The 21965-nt window shown below is 42.9% G+C and overlaps 1 protein-coding gene across 3 annotated transcripts; it reads left to right on the forward strand.

The window, feature by feature from the left end:
* The first annotated feature begins 10925 nt into the window (after window positions 1–10925).
* On the forward strand, window positions 10926–20929 carry LOC110534088 (zinc finger Y-chromosomal protein 1). 3 transcript variants are annotated; one of them, XM_021618751.2, is made up of 9 exons: window positions 10926–11377; window positions 12807–12903; window positions 14056–14196; window positions 14774–15109; window positions 15257–15403; window positions 15512–15595; window positions 15664–15798; window positions 17532–17678; window positions 19541–20929. In XM_021618751.2, the coding sequence occupies exons 3-9, from the start codon at window positions 14154–14156 to the stop codon at window positions 20806–20808; spliced, it is 2160 nt and encodes a 719-aa protein (XP_021474426.2). In that variant the 5' UTR covers window positions 10926–11377; window positions 12807–12903; window positions 14056–14153; the 3' UTR covers window positions 20809–20929. The 3 variants fall into 3 exon arrangements, with proteins under 3 accessions (XP_021474426.2, XP_021474425.2, XP_036846385.1); XM_021618750.2 differs by lacking the exon at window positions 14056–14196 and having other exon boundaries at window positions 10929–11377; XM_036990490.1 differs by lacking the exons at window positions 10926–11377; window positions 14056–14196 and adding an exon at window positions 11954–12095.
* The last annotated feature ends 1036 nt before the right edge of the window (window positions 20930–21965 follow it).

Raw genomic sequence — 21965 nt, forward strand, 5'->3', positions numbered from 1 at the left:
ATGTGCAAAAATAACATTCATGGAGCAAAACATTTAATAATCCCCCCTCACTCACACACAAGTGTTACTGTCAAGTTCAACACAACAAAAGCAATATCTTTGGGCTACACTGCACATTTTTACATTGTACACTTTATGCCTGTTGACATCTGTTCTACAATGTGCCAGCAGAGCATGATACCCTTTGTTGGCATAATTGATCTCTTTCAGGCATACCCCTTTTTATCCACTGTATTGGAAAAGTGAGAGAGGGAAAGAGTGTGGTGTTCCATAAGCTAGGCACAGCTACACTTGATCCCACACAGATTGCCAGGGTCCGGTAAGCAACTAACGCGTTATAACTTGAGGAAAGGCAAGGACTCGTATACCAGTTAATACTATTGCAAATTGGTTAGGTTACTAACGTTAACTCATCTAAGTTAGCTGTCTGACTTTATTAGCCAGCTAATTTTCACACCATAAACTCAATTATTTGATCAGTTGAATTGGCTAATGTTGCTCAACATTTCTCTGGCTAGCTAACTGTTAGGTGGAGCGACACAGGGGAACCCAAGAGCAGACTCAGACCAAGAAACAGGGATGAAAGAACCAAGGTATTTATTTTAACACAGGGAGATATGGAGTGCAGATCCAGGGAAGCTCGGATGAGTATTAGGAAATTAGATGTGGAAGCTGAGGTTGGAGTTAGCTGGGTTGGAACAGGGTAAACAGGTCTGGAGAGGAAGCCAATGGAGTGGTGGTGTGGTGAATCCAGAACAGGGTAGCGAGATGTGGAACAGGAGCCAGAGTCAGAGCGGCAAAATGAGCAGAGATTACGATCTGGCCGAGTGGAAGTGGCAGGACTGAATATTTGTAGAGTTCTTAATTATGTAACGGGTTGCAGCTGGTGGGGAACTGCTCTGACTCAAGCACACCTGTCTCCAACCACACACACACATACACACACAGAGAGAAAGGGAGAGGCAACTGTTGCAGGTCAATGAGACACCGGATGTCCACTAGGGGGTGTGGCAGGAGCAGATGTGACACAGAGAATTCGATCCAGCTTGCAAGATATTTAACAGTGCTAACAATACTTGTTCCACCACACTTTATCCCTCAACTCAAACTTCCCAAATGCCAGTTGTTTTTCGGTTACAGCTCATGAAGTAGGCTTCATCACCTCACCCAGGTCTCCGTGGTCAAGCTTCTCACCTACTTTACACCTCTTTACAGAGCGCACGCGCTGATGCTGTAACTAGGAAATTGGTTGTCTAGTCTTCTCCTCAGTCACTTGCTTCATTCAGTTGTTATGTGAACGATTGGCTGAGTTTTGGATACAGCCAGTATTGATCCAAATGCGCATTACTCGTTCGCTGACAGCCAGTAGTGATCCAAAGCCCCCCCCCCCCCACCCAAACTTTTCTCATTGGATCTACACGAATCATGTAGGTCACCTATTTTGGATTCAAAACATCGAATTTCGCCGAAAGGTGACTAGTTTGCATCCCTGCAAGTGTGCTTATGTCTACATAATGAGGAATTTGGAAAGAAATTGCAACATTTGACTATTTCTGGTCTAACTATCGATGACACCAGAGTACGCTGCCCAACTTTATGTAATTGGAAAGAGAAGATTATTCTGATTAGAATGGTGTCCGACAACGGAGTATGCTGCCCAGCCTTACATAATTAGAAAGAGGAGATTCTCATTATTAAAATTGTGTCCAATTTGAAAAAAAAAAAAAAAGAAAAAATTCTAAATATACACATTGCGAGATATTTGGCAAAATAGACAGACATACAGTTGAAGTTGGAAGTTTACATACACCTTAGCCAAATACATTTAAACTCAGTTTTTCACAATTCCTGACATTTAATCCTAGTAAGAATTCCCTGTTTTAGGTCAGTTAGGATCACCACTTTATTTTAAGAATGTGAAAAGTCAGAATAATAGTAGAGAGAGTGATTTATTTCAGCTTTCATTTCTTTCATCACATTCCCAGTGGGTCAGAAGTTTACATACACTCAATTAGCATTTGGTAGCATTGACTTTAAATTGTTTAACATGGGTCAAATGTTTCGGGTAGCCTTTCACAAGCTTCCCACAATAAGCTGGGTGAATTTTGGCCCATTCCTCCTGACAGAGTTGGTGTAACTGAGTCAGGTTTGTAAGGCCTCCTTGCTCGCACACGCTTTTCGTTCTGTCCACAAATGTTCTATATGATTGAGGTCAGGGCTTTGTGATGGCCACTCCAATACCTTGACTTTGTTGTCCTTAAGTTTTGCCACAACTTTGGAAGTATGCTTGGGGTCATTGTCCATTTGAAAGAACCATTTGCGACCAAGCTTTCAATTCCTGACTGATGTCTTGAGATGTTGCTTCAATATATCCACATCATTTTCCTCCCTCATGATGCCATCTATTTTGTGAAGTGCACCAGTCCCTCCAGCAGCAAAGCACCACCACAACATAATGCTACCACCCCCGTGCTTCCCGATTGGGATGGTGTTCTTCGTCTTGCAAGCATCCCCTTTTTCCTCCAACATAACGATGGTCAATGTGGCCAAACAGTTCTATTTTTGATTCATCAGACCAGAGGACATTTCTCCAAAAAGTATGATCTTTGTCCCCATGTGCAGTTGCTAACTGTAGTCTGGCTTTTCTATGGTGGTTTTGGAGCAGTGGCTACTTCCTTGCTGAGCTGCCTTTCAGGTTATGTCGATATAGGACCCGTTTTACTGTGGCTGTAGATACTTTTGTACCCGTTTCCTCCAGCATCTTCACAAGGTCCTTTGCTGTTGTTCTAGGGTTGATTTGCACTTTTCGCTAACCCAAAGTACCAAAGTTCATTTCCAGGAGACAGAACACGTCTCCTTCCTGAGCGGTATGACGGCTGCGTGGTCCCATGGTGTTTATACTTTGTGTACTATTGTTTGTACAGATGAACGTAGTACCTTCAGACATTTGGAAATTGCTCCCAGGAATGAACCAGAATTGCGGAGGTCTACAAATTTTTTTCTGAGGTCTTGGCTGATTTCTTTAGATTTTCCCATGATGTCAAGCAAAGAGGCAATGAGTTTGAAGGTAGGTCTTGAAATACATCCACATTGACACCTCCAATAGGCTAATTGACATCATTTGAGTCCATCAGTACATTTTAACCTACTAATAACCTATTTATTTATGGTTGCGTAACTTCGTTGTTGTGTTGTGCAAACTATTTTATTTTTTGCTGGTGTAAAGATCACGGGTCCTCCTCAACTCGGCACTTCATTACTTGAAGTTTACCAAAGTAACCCCATCTCTGGCCGGCCTGAGTTCCTTCTTCTTCTGCGGAGTGTCTTGTCCAAGCTGCTCCTTTTTGCTCTTCGCCTGGATGTCAGTGGCAGCTCAACAATCTCAACGATCTCTCTATCGATCTCAACACCCAATCTACTCACACGCGCAAATTATCTCAGTCAGACTCATACATACACGCTGTCTCTCTCTCCCCTTACCTTCGTTGGCCTCTTAATTTATAATTTTTTTTTTACACTCACATTAACATCTGCTAACCATGTGTATGTGACAAATAAAATTTGATTTGATTTAGAAAGTTTTGGAATGCTATTAAGTCTATGTCTGGTAACAGTAATGTTAATGAATTACCGTCATGTGTTTTGAAGGACTCTGTTGCTATATATGACAACTGAAATGCTGAATTGTTTCAATGAGCACTTTGTTTCATCTGGTAGGCTGTCTGATTCAGTGTCCTCTGTCTCTGTACAACCCTGTGTGGATGAACCAGTGAGAGCTGGTCAAACTTTTAGCTTTTTGCCATTATCAGTGCAGGTGGTACATAAAGCCCTGAAATCCTTAGATCAGAGAAAGACTGCAGGTCTTGATCTTTTGGATCCCTGCTGATTTCATAGCTGAACCACTTACATCTCTGTTCAATCTAACCCTGGAATGTAATGAAATTCCAAAGATCTGGAAATCAGCATTTGTCCTACCACTTTTAAAAGGGGGAGATCCAACTCTTTTAAATAATTATAGGCCAATCTCAAAGCTGTCACCACGGGTGAAAATACTTGAAACCCTTGTAAGTGAACAGCTAAAATAGTAAATAAAAACTAACTCTATTTTATCAATGTACCAATCGGGCTTCAGGAAGAAGCATAGCACAATTACAGCAGCCATGAAGGTTTTAAATGATATCACTGAAGCCATTGACAAAAAACAGCACTGTGTCTCACTTTTTATTGATCTCTCTAAGGCTTTTGATACAGTTGATCATGCTATACTAAGGCAGAGATTATCGAGTGTAGGCCTTTCGGAGCACGCTGTTGCATGGTTTGCTAACTATCTGTCTGATAGAACTCAGTACACTCAATTTGATGGGCTTATGTCTGTTAAATTGTCTGTCTTGAATGGTGTGCCCCAAGGCTCTGTACTTGGTCCTTTCTTATTCACTATTTATATAAATGATTTAGACAAAAATGTCAAATGCGCAACTTCATTTTTATGCTGATTATACTGTTATTTACTGTTGTGCCTCGTCTCTTACAAAAGCTTTCCAGAACATGCAAACTGCTTTTTATACTGTTCAACATACCTTGTGTCAATTGAAGCTTATCCTCAATACTGACAAAACTAAACTAATGGTGTTTTCTAATGCACGAAATAGACCTCTGAACCTTTCACCTATTACTACCTGTCAGGGCAAGGAGATTGAGGTTGTAACCTCATATAAATATCTTGGAATTTTAATTGATGACGGCCTCTCTTTTAAATTGCATATTCAATAACTTACAAATAAATTGAAGCTGAAATTGGGATTTTATTTTAGGAATAAGGCCTGTTTTTCTTTTGAAGCCAGGAGGCTAGTATCGGCTACATTTATGCCTTTACTAGACTATGGGGATATTTTATATATCAATGCTTCCGCTCAGTGTTTGAGATCAATTGACACCCTTTACCATGGCACTTTGAGATGTATTTTAAACTGCAAAACCCTCACGCACCACTGCACTTTGTATACCAGGGTTGGCTGGCCTTCTCTAGTCACTCGTAGGCTCAGTCTACTTTTATTTACAAAGCCATTTTGGGTTTACTACCTTTTTTTATTTGTGCATTTTTATTGTTCAGAAATGTGGTGGGTACTCTCTTCGTTTGCTGGACTTTATCCTGCTAACTGTTCCAAATGTCCAAACTGAATTTGGTAAAAGGGCTTTTATGTACTCTGCGCCATCGTCTTGGAACACCTTACAAAAAAATTTAAACTGGAAGAACCTGTCCCGATTGGTGTTTTTAAATCACTGATGAAGGATTTTGAGGCTGATTCCCTGACCTGTCAATGTTTTTAATTTGCTGTTTTATACTCTTGTGAATTCAATGGTTTTCACTAGATTACTTGTAGTTTTTCATGTTGTCTGTCTGTAATTTTTTTGTAATGACTTGGTGCTGCCTATCTTGGCCAGGGCGCTCTTGAAAAATGTATTTTAATCTCAATGAGCCCTTCCTGGTTAAATAAAGGTTAAAAAATAATAATAATAATAATAATAATAATAATAATAATAATAATAATAAAATAAAAAAATCAGAAGCTTCTAAAGCCATGACATTTTCTGGAATTTTCCAAGCTGTTTAAAGGCACAGTCAACTTAGTGTATGTAAACTTCTGACCCACTGGAATTGTGATATAGTGAATTATAAGTTAAATAATCTGTCTGTAAACAATTGTTGGAAAAATTACTTGTATCGTGCACAAAGTAGATGTCCTAACCGAACTATAGTTTAACAAGACATTTCTGGAGGGGTTGAAAAACAACTTTTAATGACTCCAACCTAAGTGTATGTAAACTTCCGACTTCAACTGTACCTATATTTCCCTATAGGAAACAATAGGACAACCTCAGAGTCCCATGAGTAATTTTTTGTTGTTGTTTTCTACCAGCAACGTGGGCAGTACCAGCAACGTGGGCTGAGAGTAGAGCGTTCAGAAGTCGAGTTGGTGCTCAATAGAACTAATAGAACTTTGAGTAAATTTGAATCAACAAAAAATGCATTGTACATGTTAATATTTTCAAAAGACTCACATTTCATTTTATAAACGTTGTACACCAATACACTACTCATTTGCTAATAAGTGCAAAATATTTACTTAGTATACTATTTTACGGGCCAACAACGCCATTTCTGACATGACCAGACAGGTAACAAAAGGAACAACAGCTAATTAGGCACATAAAACACAAAAACGTCACATTTCACAAAATGTCTTCATGGAATGGATACGAAGGCAAGGCAAGCATTAATTCTAACGTCTGGACTCTCATACACAAGTATATTTGCCTGATAAAAGACTAAACACAGTGCAGAATGCCCGTGAGAAAATCGTCAGAAAACTCACTGTCTAACGTTACCTGAAAGAGACCATCAAAGCTAACGGTAGCTGGGCTAGCCATGCAAAGTTGAACTCAAAAATGATTCCCATTCAAGTTAACATATATTCCTACCAACAGTTGTACTGCTTAAGTATTTTTTTGTAGTATCTGTACTTTACTATTTATATTTTTGACAACATTTACTTCACCACATTCCTAAAGAAAATAATGTACTTTTTACTCCATATATTTTACCTGACACCCAAAAGTACTTGTTACATTTTGAATGCTTAGCGGGACAGGAAAATGGTCCAAAATCACGCACTTATCTAGACACCATATGGTCATCCCTTCTGCCTCTGGTCTGGCGGACTCACTAAACACAAATGCATCTTTTGTAAAGTATGTCTGAGTGTTGGAGTGTGCCCCTGGCTATCCATCAATTTTAAAAACAAGAAAATAGTGCCATCTGCTTTGCTTACATTTTTTTGATTTATACTTATAGTTTTGATACTAAGTATATTTTAGCAATTACATTTGTATTTATTAATTTCACCTTTATTTAAATAGGCCATGGTGGCGAAGTAATTACAATATAGCAATTAGACACTGGAATGGTAGATGTGCAGAAGATGAATGTGCAAGTAGAGATACTGGGGTGCAAAGGAGCAAGATAAATAAATAAATACAGTATGGGGATGAGGTAGTTGAATGGGCTGTTTACAGATGAGCTATGTACAGGCGCAGTGATCTGAGCTGCTATGGCAGCTGGTGCTTAAAGCTAGTGAGGGAGATATGAGTCTCCAGCTTCAGTGATTTTTGCAGTTCGTTCCAGTCATTGACAGCAGAGAACTGGAAGGAGGCGGCCAAAGGAGGAATTGGCTTTGGGAGTGACCAGTGAGATATACCTGCTGGAGCGCGTGCTACAGGTGGTTGCTGCTATGATGACCAGTGAGCTGAGATAAGGCGGTGCTTTACCTAGCAGAGACTTGTAGATGACCTGGAGACAGTGGATTTGGCGATGAGTATGAAGCGATGGCCAACTAACAAGAGCGTACAGGTCGCTGTGGTGGGTAATATATGGGGCTTTGTTTGACAACACAGATGGCACTGTGATAGACTGCATCCAATTTGTTGAGTAGAGTGTTGGAGGATATTAAATAGATGACATCCCCAAAGTCAAGGATCGGTAGAATGGTCAGTTTTACGAGAGTATGTTTGGCAGCATGAGTGAAGGATGCTTTGTTGCGAAATAGGAAGCCAATTCTAGATTTAATTTAGGATCGGAGATGCTTAATGTGAGTCTGGAAGGAGAGTTTACAGTCTAGCCAGACACCTAGGTAGTTGTCCTCATATTCTAAGTCAGAACCATCCAGAGTAGTGATGCTGGGCGTGCAGGTGCGTGCGGGCAGTGATCGGTTGAAGAGCATGCATTTAGTTGTACTTGCATTTAAGAGCAGTTGGAGGCCACGGAAGGAGAGTTGTATGGCATTGAAGCTCGTCTGGAGGTTAGTTAAAACAGTGTCCAAAGAAGGGCCAGAAATATACAGAATGGTGTCGTCTGCGTAGAGGTGGATCAGAGAATCACCAGCAGCGAGAGTGACATCATTGATGTATACAGAGAAGAGAGTCAGCCCAAGAATTGAACCCTGTGGCACCCCCATAGAGACTGCAAGAGGTCCGGACAACAGGCCCTCCGATTTGACACACTGAACTCTATCAGAGAAGTAGTTGGTAAACCAGGCGAGGCAATCATTTGAGAAACCAAGGCTGTCGAGTCTGCCAATAAGAATGTGGTGATTGACAGAGTCGAAAGCCATGGCCAGGTCGATGAATACTGCTGCACAGTAATGTCTCTTATCGATGGCGGTTATGATATCGTTTAGGACCTTGAGCGTGGCTGAGGTGCACCCATGACCAGCTCTGAAACCAGATTGCATAGCAGAGAAGGTACGGTGGGATTCAAAATGGTCGGTAATATGTTTGTTGACTTTGCTTTTAGAAAGGCAGGGTAGGATAGATATAGGTCTGTAGCAATATGGGTCCAAAGTGTCTCCTCCTTTGAAGAGGGGGATGACCGCGGCAACTTTCCAATCTTTGGGAATCTCAGATGATACGAAAGAGAGGTTGAAAAGGCTAGTAATAGGAATTGCAAAAAAATTTGGCAGATAATTTAAAAAAGAGAGGGTCCAGATTGTCTCGTCTGGCTGATTTGTAGGGGTCCAGGTTTTGCAGTTCTTTAAGAACATCAGCTATCTGGATTTGGGTGAAGGGGAAATGGGGGAGACTTTGGCGAGTTGCTGTGGGGAGTACAGGGCGGTTGACCGGGGTAGGAAAGCATGGCCAGCCCTAGAAAAATGCTTATTGAAATTCTCAATTATAGTGGATTTATCGGTGGTGACACTGTTTCCTAGCCTCAGTGCAGTGGGCAGCTGGGAGGAGGTGCTCTTATTCTCCATGGACTTTACAGTGTCCCAGAACTTTTTTTGAGTTTGTGCTACAGGATGCAAATTTCTGCTTTAAAAAGCTAGCCTTAGCTTTCCTAACTGCCTGTGTATATTTGTTCCTAACTTCCCTGAAAAGTTGCATATCATGGGGGCTATTCGATGCTAATGCAGAACGCCACAGGATGTTTTTGTGCTGGTCAAGGGCAGTCAGGTCTGGAGAGAACCACGGGCTATATCTGTTCCTGGTTCTACATTTTTTTTTAAATGGGGCATACTTATTTAAGATGGTGAGGAAGGCACTTTTAAAGAATAACCAGGCATCTTCTACTGACGGGATGAGGTGAATATCCTTCTAGGATACCTGGGCCAGGTCGATTAGGAAGGCCTGCATGCTGAAGTGTTTTAGGGAGGGTTTGATAGGGATGAGGGGTGGTTGTTTGACCGCAGACACGTTACGGATGCAGGCAATGAGGCAGTGATCGCTGAGATCTTTGTTGAAAACAGCAGAGGTATATTTGGAGGGCAAATTGGTTAGGATGATATCTGAGGGTGCCCGTGTTAACGGATTTGGGGTTGTACCTGGTGGGTTCATTGATAATTTGTGAGAGATTGAGGGCATCAAGCTTAGATTGTAGGAGGGCTGGGGTGTTAAGCATGTCCCAGTTTAGGTCAATACTTTTGATACTTCAGTATATTTAGAACCAAATACTTCTAGACTTTTACTCAAGTAGTATTTTACTGGTTGACTTTTACTTGAGTAACTTTCTATTAAGGTATCTATACTTTTACTAAAGTATGACAATTGGGTACTTTTTCCTTTTTGCACACCACCCTGTCTGTGTCACACCAAACGACAAGCATCACACCGGGAATCTTCCCCTTCAGTTGGTCAGCTTTTACATTTACCGCTACCCCAGTAATCACTTTGCCCTTTTCTTGAGAGCAAAACAATTCACCTGTCTTGCCCCCATTCATTTAACACGGAGCGCCTGCTCCCTCTGACCAGCAGAAACACAAACAATTATCACAAGACCACTACTGGTTACCCTCACAGATTTCACAGCACCCAACTCTGTTTTCACCCACTCTGTAACCACAAATGGATCAGCCAAAAGGCAAGGGTCCACTTTTTCCAAAAAGCTTCAGTCCTACTGTCACAGACTCATCTTTATCCGGACTCTCGGTGCAAGCCTCAGGCTCCGAGAACTTCACCACACCTACCACACTTTGCCCTCAATTCACTTCCATTTCTCCTGTCTTCAACTCACTCTTACACTTTCTACCATTCTTCTTTTACAAACCATCTCCATTTTTCCACCATTTTAACCTACTCAAGCTCAAGCTTTTCCCTCCTCTGCCTTTCTTTCCCCCTCCATTCCTCCTCTGTATTCCAAGTGTCTCCTTATGATAATACTGCACTTCTCTTGACATCTTGTTCTTGCCTTGTCAAGGGACACCATTTAACCAGCTGTCACAATCTCCATACAATCAGCTCAAACCCCTCGTGCTTTCTGGTGTTGGTAACTGGTTCGCCATGTTTAGAACATGAGGGCACAGAGCTCTCATTACGCTTTGCGCAAACAGGAGTAAAAGCATGGCTCCCACTGATGACATCACAACATCAATGCAATTTAGAAAATACAATAAAATAGTTCCCTCTTGAAAGTAGTGTAATACATATCAAAATAACCTTAAAATAATACATGAAAATAAATCAGAGATTTTCAGTAAAATACAAAGTATATTTTACACCTGTTTCAGATGGGGACACTTATTGGAGAATAGGCTACCGTTTGTTTGTAAGTGTTGCTTCTACCTGAGGCCTGGGCAAAAACGGTGGTAGAGCATTTACTTCTGCAGCAGAATACACTGAGATCGAGCACCCTGACAGCTGGTCTCTCTCCTGCTACATTAAAACGATGTGCTGATATAGATCATCTTTGAAGGTATAATCAAATTGCAGGCATGAGAGAAGCTCATCAAGGGATATCAACTTTAGGAATAAAGAAAACGCCATGTGTCAAATTATTTGGATCAAGAGGTAGAAGTGGTCAATCACTGGCAAATCTGTAGCTGTCAAATTAACCTGTAAAGCGGGTAGTAACATGATTAACCAATAGGATTAGATAATTGCATCTGGCTAATGGTAGGAGTAAATGTCGAACATCATCGCAGTTTGTTCGTGATTTTTAGCGACATACATTAATAAACTAAGCACACTATACCAGGCTTTCAAATGGTATGCAACGAAAACAGCCGCGATGTAAAATATCCATAATGGAGCGCAATTGCTGCGCTCCTGATCGTGGCCTGTCTATAACTACCAGCAGTTGGGTGTCCAGACTTCTTCCGCATTTTCCTACGACTTTCGGGCTGTGACGTGAGTGCTGACGGCGGCCTTGGTGCTGGCGGAGCTGGGGGCTGTAGCGATTATCAGTGGAGCTTCGAAAGTCTCGGCCCCTCCCTCCCTGCGCCTCAGCGGCCCGCCCAGCTAGCACAAACTCCCGATTGAATCCTGCCCGAGTCTGGGGAAACCGGACGGCCTGGAAATCGTGAGAGGCCAACCTGTACTACACAATCTGGTAAGCAGGTCTTGCGCTTTTTTTTAAAAATTTTTTATGTGCACGGAGCATAGGTAATGCTTTACATTTGTGATTGCATGTGCATTATTCTATGTTTCTATCTGAAAAGTGGAGAAGCGTACGAGGGGTTGTGCCTTTCTTGCTTATTTGGTCCCCGGCCTCAATAGGCCATAATTACGGCCTAGAAAAGGGGATTTTTCGAAACATCGGTAACATTATAGTCTGCTATTAGCCAGATACCCCCCATAAAGTTGAACAGTATAGTTACCATGTTCAAATATGATATTGTACAGAGGTTATTTTTGCTCTGCATTAACAGCGCCAGTGGTTAAAATGTTTGTCCGGGGATCTCCATCAAAATGGCGCACATCTGTTTTTGAAAACGCTGAATGAAATATGCTTTAGCTAGGCAGGCTAGCCGCCATACTTAGCAATAAACCTTTCGGGTGGCTCGCGAACTTGCTAACATTAGCTATGCACTTATGTTTACTATCGCACGGATGTGTGGGTTGGGTCAGATGTCATGTTTCCCTTGACGCTAGCTAGCTCAAAGCTGCCTTTCACTTCTTTTTTTTTTTTTAAGAACTTGAACGACTACATTTAGCTAGAGTCTAATCTTTGATGTTATGTAACCATTTTACTGCGACCGCCAGATACTTTTGAAATTCAATTGTTTGACCTTTTGTCTTAAATGTTGTCTTTTTGTGTAAATATCTAGGTCAATTACAGCAAGCGCCATTTTTGTACTGAATTTGTTCCCATTTAGACTATAGTTAAAGGTTTGAGTTTGTTGATCTAATTGTGCGTGTCCTCATGAAGCATCACTGCTTGTCTCGCTCTCCCACGCTGTTGTGTGCCAGACCACTGCTGTCAGATTTGACCGTGGGGGAATTGGGATGAAAAATGTGCTGCGTCGCTCAAAACCTCTTGTTTATCTCTCGGTGCATTTCGGCGAGTAAACCGCATATATTTTTTCACTTTGCATGACTATGAGGATTAAGATCGATAGATAGTATTTGCATGGCTGAAAACATCTCTCGTGACGTCAAAGCACATTACAACAAAATAAGGATTTTATCTTTATTATCACAGCTTAAAAAACCTAATCACACAGCTGCCTATACCCTTCCTATTTTTTGGTTTAGACAGTGTGCCATGTAATATAGCTAAAATAGTTTAGAAGTTTACCACCAAATAAAATACAGACCAATATAATTTATATCCAGAAAGATTAGGACATGACTACATTTTCACAGGAGGGGAAACACATGGGGATAATGATACCTGTTACATTGTAACAATATGTATTTCTCTTTAAGGAGAATAATACTTTGAGTGAGATTTAGGATTTGAATATGGTAGACTAATATTTTGGGTTAACCATTAGGCCTATGTGACTGTGATTTGACTGGTCAATTCTTGCCTCCAGTGCTGCAGTGACAAATGAGGTGTAAGGACAATGGATGAGGATGAGACAAGGCTTGCACTCCATTCCCAGGATCCTAAAATCATTCTCCATGGATCAGGTAATAGCTACGTTTCACTGAGCATTCAAGTATTTCCCTGTACTGTTTGTTATGCACAAAAAATAAAACTTTTCTTAAAAGCTTTTTTTTTTATATAGCTATTTTCTTTGTAAGAGTGCATTCATACAGTGGCTTATGAAAGTATTCATACCTCTTGACTTATTCCACATTTTGTTGTTACAGCCTGAATTCAAAATGGATGAAAAATATATTTTTCTCCCATCTACACACAATACCCCATAATGACACAGTGAAACATGTTTTTAGAAATGTCTGCACATTTCTTGAAAAGGAAATACAGAAATAATCTAATTTACTTAAGTATTCACACCCTTGAGTCAAAACATGATAGAACCACCTTTGGTGGTGATTACAGCTGTGGGTCTATCTGGTTAAGTCTCAAAGAGATTTGCACACCTGGATTGTACAATATTTGCCCATTATTCCACTCAAAATTCTTCCAGCTCTGTCAAATTGGTGGATGATCATTGCTAGACAACCATTTTCAAGTCTTGCCATAGATTTTCAAGCAGATTTAAGTCAAAACTGTAATTTGGCCACTCTGGAACATTCACTGTCTTCTTGGCAAGCAACTCCAGTGTAGATTTGACCTTGTGATTTAGGTTATTGTCCTGCTGAGAGGTGAATTAGTCTCCCAGTGCCTGGTGGAAAGCAGACTGAACCAAGTTTTCCTCTAGGATTTTGCCTGTGCTTAGCTCCATTCAGCAATTTTTTTTTATCCTGGAATAACTCCCCAGTCCTTAACGACTACAAGCATACCCATAACATAATGCAGCCACCACTGTGCTTGAAGATTGGTACTTTGCCACTTTTTTGCAGTATTAATATTTTCCTTCTTTTCACTGTGTCAGTTAGGGTAGTATTGTGGAGTAACTGCAATGTTGTTGATCCAGCCTCAGTTTTCTCCTATCATAGCCATTCAACTCTGTAACTGTTTTAAAAGTCACCGTTGCCTCATAGTGAAATCCCTGAGCGGTTTCCTTCCCCTCTGGCAACTGATTTAGGAAGGATGCCTGTGTCTTTGTAGTAACTGGGTGTATTGATACCCCATCCAAAGTGTAATTAATAACTTCACCATGCTCAAAGGGATATTCAATGTCTGCTTTTATTTTTTTACCCATCTACCAATAGGTGCCCTTTGTGAGGCATTGGAAAATCTCCCTGGTCTTTGTGGTTGAATCTGTGTTTGAAATTCACTGCTCGACCAAAGACTGTAAAAATGCGACCTGATGCGTCTCTGCTTGACACTCAGCATTAAGGAGATAGATTGGGGTAAGGTCCTGCAATAGACTCACGTCCAGTCCAGGGGGTACATCAAGCTACATAAACCTGCCCTATGAGCTGTTCCAGCTTGCACAAGCCATGGCTCGTGCAGGGCTACTTACTGTGTTTGAAATGCATTGCTCGACTGGGGGACCTTACAGATCATTTTATGTGTGGGGTAAAGAGATGAGGTAGTCATTAAAAAATCATGTTGAACACCTATTATTGTGCACATTGAGTCCATGCAACTTATTATGTGAATTGTTAAGCAAATTTGTACTCCTCAACTTATTTAGGCTTGCCATAACAAAGGGGTTGAATACTTATTGACTCAGGACATTTCAGCTTTTAATTTTTAATTAATTTGTACAACTTTAGAAAAGCATAATTACACTTTGACATTATGGGGTGGGTAGGCCAGTGACAAAAAAATCTAAATTGAATCCATTTTAAATTTGAGCTGGTGCACTTGTTGAACAAGTCAAGGGGTGTGAATATTTTCTGAAGGCATTGCATGTCTGCAGCGATATGTTTATGTAGGCCAACACGGAAGATATCCACCTGTTCCTGTGTTGGTGTGTTCCAGATGAGGGTGGTGCTGGAGGGGAGGAGTTTGTGGTGGAGCTGCAGGAGACGGTGCTGGTGTTGGAGGGGGAGGGGGAGGGAATGGCGGTGCATGGGTTCGCTCCAGAGGAGCTGGTGATCCAGGATGCGGTTGAGGACGTGGTGTCTGAGTATGTGCACTGCGACGAGGACGAGGAGGTTGCTGTGGAGACATGTGTGATGTCGCTGGAGGGGGAGGACGAAGGCGTTGCCATGGGGGACATGGCTGAGGATGAGATGGTGGCAGACGGGCATGCCCAGGATGAACTGGACCCAGAGCAAGACACAGACGGCTGTGGGGACTACCTCATGATCTCCTGTGAGCACCATCCTGCTTCACTTTTCCAGTTCTGCATCAATAGCCCTCACTCAGTCACCTGGCCTCTTATAAAGAAAACATTGCAGTCAGACTAATGATCAGTAGTGAATGGATCTCTTAACTCGCTCTCTTTTCATCTCCCTCCAGTGGATGAGGCAGGCAAGATGGTGTCAGACGACGGCACAGAGGTGACTGTGGAGGGAGCCGTGGAGGACCAGGTGGAGAAGGACGAGGATGGCCAGGAGGTGATCAAGGTGTACATCTTCAAGGCAGACTCTGGGGAGGATGACCTGGGTAAGGAGACATTTGAATCATGTTTAATGCACTTAGAAAGAGGGATAATATAACCCACAGTAGTTGATCACTAAGAGTTATTAAGACATTGTGTGGATGTCTGCGTAGGAGAAACGGAGGACGCAGCACTGACGGACTCTACAGGCCGAACTCTCCGAGAGAAGATGGTGTACATGTCTCAGGGGGACCATGGTAAGAAATAAAAATCGGTGTGTGTGTGTGTTTTACGATTGTGTTACAACTAGTGTGTTTTCCTGCAGGTGCATCAAAGATATCTGATGAGGTTTACATGGAGGTGGTGGTGGGGGGTGAGGAGCCAGTGACCCATGAGCGGTCTTACGATGGCACGGCTCTCAGTAAGGACTTCATGCCTGTGGCTTGGGCAGCCGCTTATGGTCAGTGACACACACTATTATATACAAATGTATCGTTTAACAGGGCAGATAAAGTCTTGTTGCTCTTCTGTACTCTGTAGTGATAAGTACAGTGCATTTGGAAAGTATTCAGACCACTTTCCTTTTTCCACGTTTTGTTACATTGCAGCCTTATTGTAAAATGGATTACATGTATGTTTTAATTCTCTTCAATCTACACACAATACCCCATAATGACAAAGTGAAAATGGGTTTTTAGAACATTTTCCAAATATATATAATAAAATAAAAAAATGAAATACCTTATTTACACAAGTATTCAGGCCCTTTTCTATGAGACACGAAATTGAGCTCAGGTGCATCCTGTTTCCATTGATCATCCTTGATTGGATTCCACCTGTGGTAAATTCATTTGATTGGACATGATTTGGAAATGCACACTCCTGCCTATGTAAGGTCCCACAGTTGACAGTGCATGTCAGAGCAAAAACCAAGCCATGAGGAAGGAATTGTGTGTACAGCTCCAAGACAGGATTGGGTCGAGGCACAGATCTGGGGAAGGGTACCAAAACATTTCTGCAGCATTGAAGATCCCCAAGAACACAGTGGCCTCCATCATTCTTAAATGGAAGAAGTTTTGAACCACCACTCTTTCTAGAGCTGGTTGCCCAGCCAAACTGCGCAATCAGGGGAGAAGGGCCTTGGTCAGGGAGATGACCAAGAACCCAATGGTCACTCTGACAGAGCTCTAGAGTTCCTCTGTGGTGATGGAATAACTTTCCAGAAGGACCAACCATCTCTGCTGCACTCTACCAATCAGGTCTTTATGGTAGAGTGGCCAGATGGAAACCACTCCTCAGTAAAATGCACATGACAGCCTGCTTGGAATTTGCCAAAAGGCACCTAAAGGACTATGTCCATGAGACACATGGACATAGTCTGATGGTCTGATGAAACCAAGATTGAACTCTATAACCTGAATGCCAAGCGTCAAATCGGGAGGAAACCTGGCACCATCCTCACGGTGAAGCATAGTGGTGGCAGCATCACGCTGTGGGGATGTTTTTCAGAGGCAGGGACTGGGAGACTAGTCAGGATCGAGGGAAAGATGAACGGAGCGAAGTACAGCGAGATATTTAACGAAACCTGTTCCAGGGTGCTCAGGACCGCAGACTGGGGTGAAGTTTCACCTTCCAACAGGACAACAACCCTAAGTACACAGCCAAGACAATGCAGGAGTGGCTTCGGGACAAGTCTCTGAATGTCCTTGTGTCCCAGCCAGAGCCCAGACTTGAACCCAATGAAACATCTCTGGAGAGACCTGAAATTAGCTGTGCAGCGACGCTCCCCATCCACCTGGCAGAGCTTGAGAGGATCTGCAGAGAAGAGTGGGAGAAACTCCCTAAATACAGGTGTGCCAAGCTTATAGCATCATACCCAAGAAGACTCAAGGCTGTAATTGCTACCAAAGGTGCTTCAACAAAGTACTGAGTAAGGAGCCTGAATACGAATGTAAATGTGATATTTTAGTGTTTTATTTTTAAAACATTTGCAAAAAAATCTAACCATGTTTTTGCTTTGCTATTGTGTGTAGATTGATGAGGGTGGGGACAATTTAATCCATTTTAGAACAGGGCTGTAACATATCAAAATGTGGGAAAAGTTTGAATACTTTCCGAATGCACTGCATCTCTGCTCTAGCAGTGTTGAGAGAAGGTGTGCATTTGCATTCAACGTTTACGATGTGATTCCAGGTTCTGAGGACAGTGAAAGCTGTGAGAACCGGAACGGTGCCGCCAGTGCTCTGCTGCACATTGACGAGTCAGACGGAGTGGACAAGGTCAGCAGGCAACGGAACAAGAATAAGAGAACAAGGGCTGAGCCTCGCCAGGTCCAGACAGGTACGTAGCTGTCAGATGGGACTGAACTACAGTCAGGTCCCAAATTTATTGGCACCCTTGACAAAGATGAGCAAATAACACTTTAAAATAATTCATACAAATAGTGAGCGACACTACAATTCCAAAAGTATGTGGACAACCCTTCAAATTAGTGGATTTGGCTATTTCAGCCACACCCGTTGCTGACAGGTGTATAAAATCAAGCACACAGCCATAGTCTTCACATTGGCAGTAGAATGGCCTTACTGAAGAGCTCAGTGACTTTCAATGTGGCACCGTCATAGGATGCCACCTTTCCAACAAGTCAGTTTGTCAAATTACTGCCCTGCTAGAGCTGCCCTGGTCAACTGTAAGTTCTGTTATTGTGAAGTGGGAATATCTAGGAACAACAACGGCTCAGCCGCGAAGTGATGGGCCACACAAGTTCACAGAACGGGACTACTGAGTGCCGAAGTGCGTAAAAATCTTCTGTCCTCGGTTGCAACACTTACTACCGAGATCCAAACTGCCTCTGGAAGAAATGTCAGCACAATACCTGTTCATTGGGAGCTTCATGAAATGGGTTTCCATGGCCTAGCAGCCACACACAAGCCCAAGATCACCGTGCGCAATGCCAAGCGTCAGCTGGAGTGGTGTAAAGCTTGCCGAGCAGTGGAAACGCGTTGTCTGGAGTGATGAATCACGCTTCACCATGCCCGTATGCATAGTGCCAACTGTAAAGGTTGGTGGAGGAGAAATAATGGTCTGAGGCTGTTTTTCATGGTTCAGGCTAGGCCCCTTAGCTCCAGTGAAGGGAAATCTTAACGCTACAACATACAATGACATTCTAGACGATTCTGTGCTTCCAACTTTGTGGCAACAGTTTGGGGAAGGCCCTTTCCTGTGTCAGCATGACAACTCCCCTGTGCACAAAGCGGAAATGGTTTGTGTTGAAGACCTTGACTGGCTTGCATAGAGCCCTAACCTCAGCCCCATCGAACACCTTTGGGATGAATTGGAATGCTGACTGCGAGCCGGGCCTAATTGCCCAAGATCTGTGCCCGACCTCACTAATACTCTTGTGGCTGAATGGAAGCAAGTCTCCGCAGCAATGTTCCAACATCTAGTGGAAAGCCTTCCCAGAAGAGTGGAGGCTGTTATAGCAGCAGGGGGGGGGGGGGGGGCAACTCCATATTAATGCCTATGATATTGGAATGAGATGTTCGACGAGTAGGGGTCAACATACTTTTGGTAATGTAGTGTATGTGCAGATACAAAAGTAATGTATATTGTGTGCATTTTTTTTTTTTTTTATTGCTCAGAGAGACATTTTGCTTAACAAACAAAATGCATCTAAAAGATAGGGGAGGGGTCAAAAATATTTCCACCCCTGAATTCAATATACCTGCCCCCTTCCCTTGCGAGCATAATGACACTGAGCATTTTTCTAAAAGGTTTTATGAGATAGGTGAACATATTGGAATGGGCCTTAGACAATTCCTCCATACAGAATCTCTCCAGATTCTCCAATGGGAGTTTTGAGATTCTCCATTGTAGTTTTGAGATTTATTTGTTAAACAAATTCTCTCTCTAAGAAATTGTATTAGTATAAAATACTTTTCCAAATTTTTGAGCATACAATATAGCTCAGTATTTGTGTTGTTATTTTATACAGTCGTCTTTGCTCATCTTTATCAAGGGTGCCAATCATTTTGCACCTGACTGTATATGTTACTGATTCTATGGGCTGGGCAACTGCGGGTCATTTATAAAGTCAGCTGATTGCCAAACTCACTCTGCACAGGTTTTCACACGTTTCATTTCTGAATACAGATCATGTGATATCTGGGAGTCATGAATTTTGTATCTGTCTCCCATTCCAGCCATCATTATTGGTCCGTATGGCCAGCCTCTGACCGTGTACCCCTGCATGCTCTGTGGCAAGAAGTTCAAGTCGCGAGGCTTCCTGAAGCGCCACACCAAAAACCACCACCAGGATGTCCTGACCAGGAAAAAGTACCAGTGCACGGACTGTGACTTCACCACCAACAAGAAGGCCAGCCTTCATAACCACATGGAGGGGCACACGCTGAGCAGCAAGGGTCTGTTTGAGTGTGAGGTGTGTGGCAAGGAGTTCCACCAGCAGGCGGTGCTCTTCTCGCATCGATTGCAGCACCACCACCGTGAGCCCAAGAGTCCGGTGCCTTCACAGGCCAACAAGATGCACAAGTGTAAGTTCTGTGACTACGAGACGGCTGAACAAGGTCTGCTCAACCGCCACTTGTTGGCTGTCCATAGTAAGAGCTTCCCCCACATCTGTGTGGAATGTGGCAAGGGCTTCCGGCACCCCTCCGAGCTGAAGAAACACATGCGCACGCACACTGGCGAGAAGCCTTACTCTTGCCTCTACTGCGACTACAAGTCGGCTGATTCCTCCAACCTGAAGACTCATGTCAAGACCAAGCACAGCAAAGAGATGCCCTTCAAGTGTGAGCGCTGCTTCCAAACGTTTGCTGAGGAAGAGGAGTTGCTGCAGCACGGGCTGACGCACGAGGAGGCCAAAACCCACCTGTGTGCCCACTGTGAACACAAGAGCTCCAACTCCAGTGACCTGAAGCGCCACATCATATCGGTGCACACCAAGGACTACCCCCACAAATGTGCCGTCTGCGATAAAGGCTTCCACCGGCCATCTGAACTGAAGAAGCACTCTGCGTCGCACCGTGCCAAGAAACTGCACCAGTGCCGACACTGCAACTTCAAGATCTCGGACCCCTTTGTGCTTAGTCGCCATATCCTGTCGGTCCACACCAAGGAGCAACAGGCCTCTCCTGAAAAGAACGGGGCCAAAAGGACCTTATTGGGGCCTTCCCCTGCCAGTCCACCGGTGGCAAGGAAGCAGGTGTTGGTACCTGGTGCTAGTTCTAGTGCTGCGGGCATGGCCAAGGGGCCCAGGGAGAGGAGGGTGTACCAGTGTCAGTACTGTGACTACAGCTCTGGGGATGCCTCGGGCTTCAAGCGCCATGTGATCTCCATCCACACAAAAGACTACCCCCACCGCTGTGAGATCTGCTCTAAAGGCTTCCGCAGGCCCTCGGAGAAGAGCCAGCATATCGCACGCCACCACAAGGACTTAGTGCAGGCAGAGTGACCCTGGCACAACCTACCCCTTATACCACAACAAAAACACAGATGGAACCATTACCACACCGTAATCAATTGTATGTATGTGTGTATACTGAACAAAAATATAAATGCAACCATTTCAAAAATTTTACTGAGTTAAAGTTCATATAAGGAAATCAGTCACTTGAAATAAATTCATTAGGCCCTAATCTATGGATTTCACATGACTGGGAATACAAATATGCATCTGTTGGTCACAGATGCCTTAAGAGTAGGGGCATGGATCAGAAAACCAGTCAGTGTCTGGTGTGAGACCACCATTTGTCTCATGCAGCGCGACACATCTCCTTCGGATCTCGCAATGGTATCTCTGCATTCAAATTGCAATCGATAAAATGCAATTTGGTGTTCGTTGTCTGTAGCTTATGTCTGCCCATACCATTACCATGGGGCACTGTTCACAATGTTGACATCTGCAAACCACCCGCCCACACGACGCCATTCACATGGTCTACGGTTGTGAGGCCAGTTGGACATACTGCCAAATAATTGAAAAGAAAGTTGGAGACAGCTTATAGTAGAGAATTGAACATTCAATTTTCTGGCAACAGCTCTGGTGGACATTCCTGCAGTCAGCATGCCAATTACACGCTCCCTCGAAACTTGAGACATCTGTTGTGTGACAAAACGTCCCATTTTAGAGTGGCCCTTTATTGTCCCCAGCACAAGGGGCACCTGTGTAATGATCATGCTGTTTAATCAGCTTCTTGATATGCCACACCTCGCAGGTGGATGGATTATCTTTGCAAATGAGAAATGCTCACTAACAAGGATGTTGACAAATTTGTGCACAAAATTTGAGAGAAATAAGCTTTTTGTGCGAATTGAACATTTCTTTGGACTTTTAGTTCATGAAACTTGGGACCAACACTTTTCATGTTGTTTATATTTTTGTTCAGGGAGTATCTGTCTGTTAGCTGCATTAACATGGAACATCTTCTGTTATTATTACCCCAGAGACTCTCAAGCTAACTTTTCTGCAACTGAAAATGAATATAAGTGTACATATACCTGGGTAAGGCCTATGGAATCAGGTGACAAAGCCCTGTACATACTTGCACTTTGTCTGCATGTCCCCCTGCTGGTGAAAGTGTGCATTGTAGGATGTGCAAGATTCTGAGG

This window comes from Oncorhynchus mykiss, chromosome 10 (genome assembly GCF_013265735.2).
Source record: "Oncorhynchus mykiss isolate Arlee chromosome 10, USDA_OmykA_1.1, whole genome shotgun sequence".
In the NCBI taxonomy this organism is placed as follows: Eukaryota; Metazoa; Chordata; class Actinopteri; order Salmoniformes; family Salmonidae; genus Oncorhynchus; species Oncorhynchus mykiss.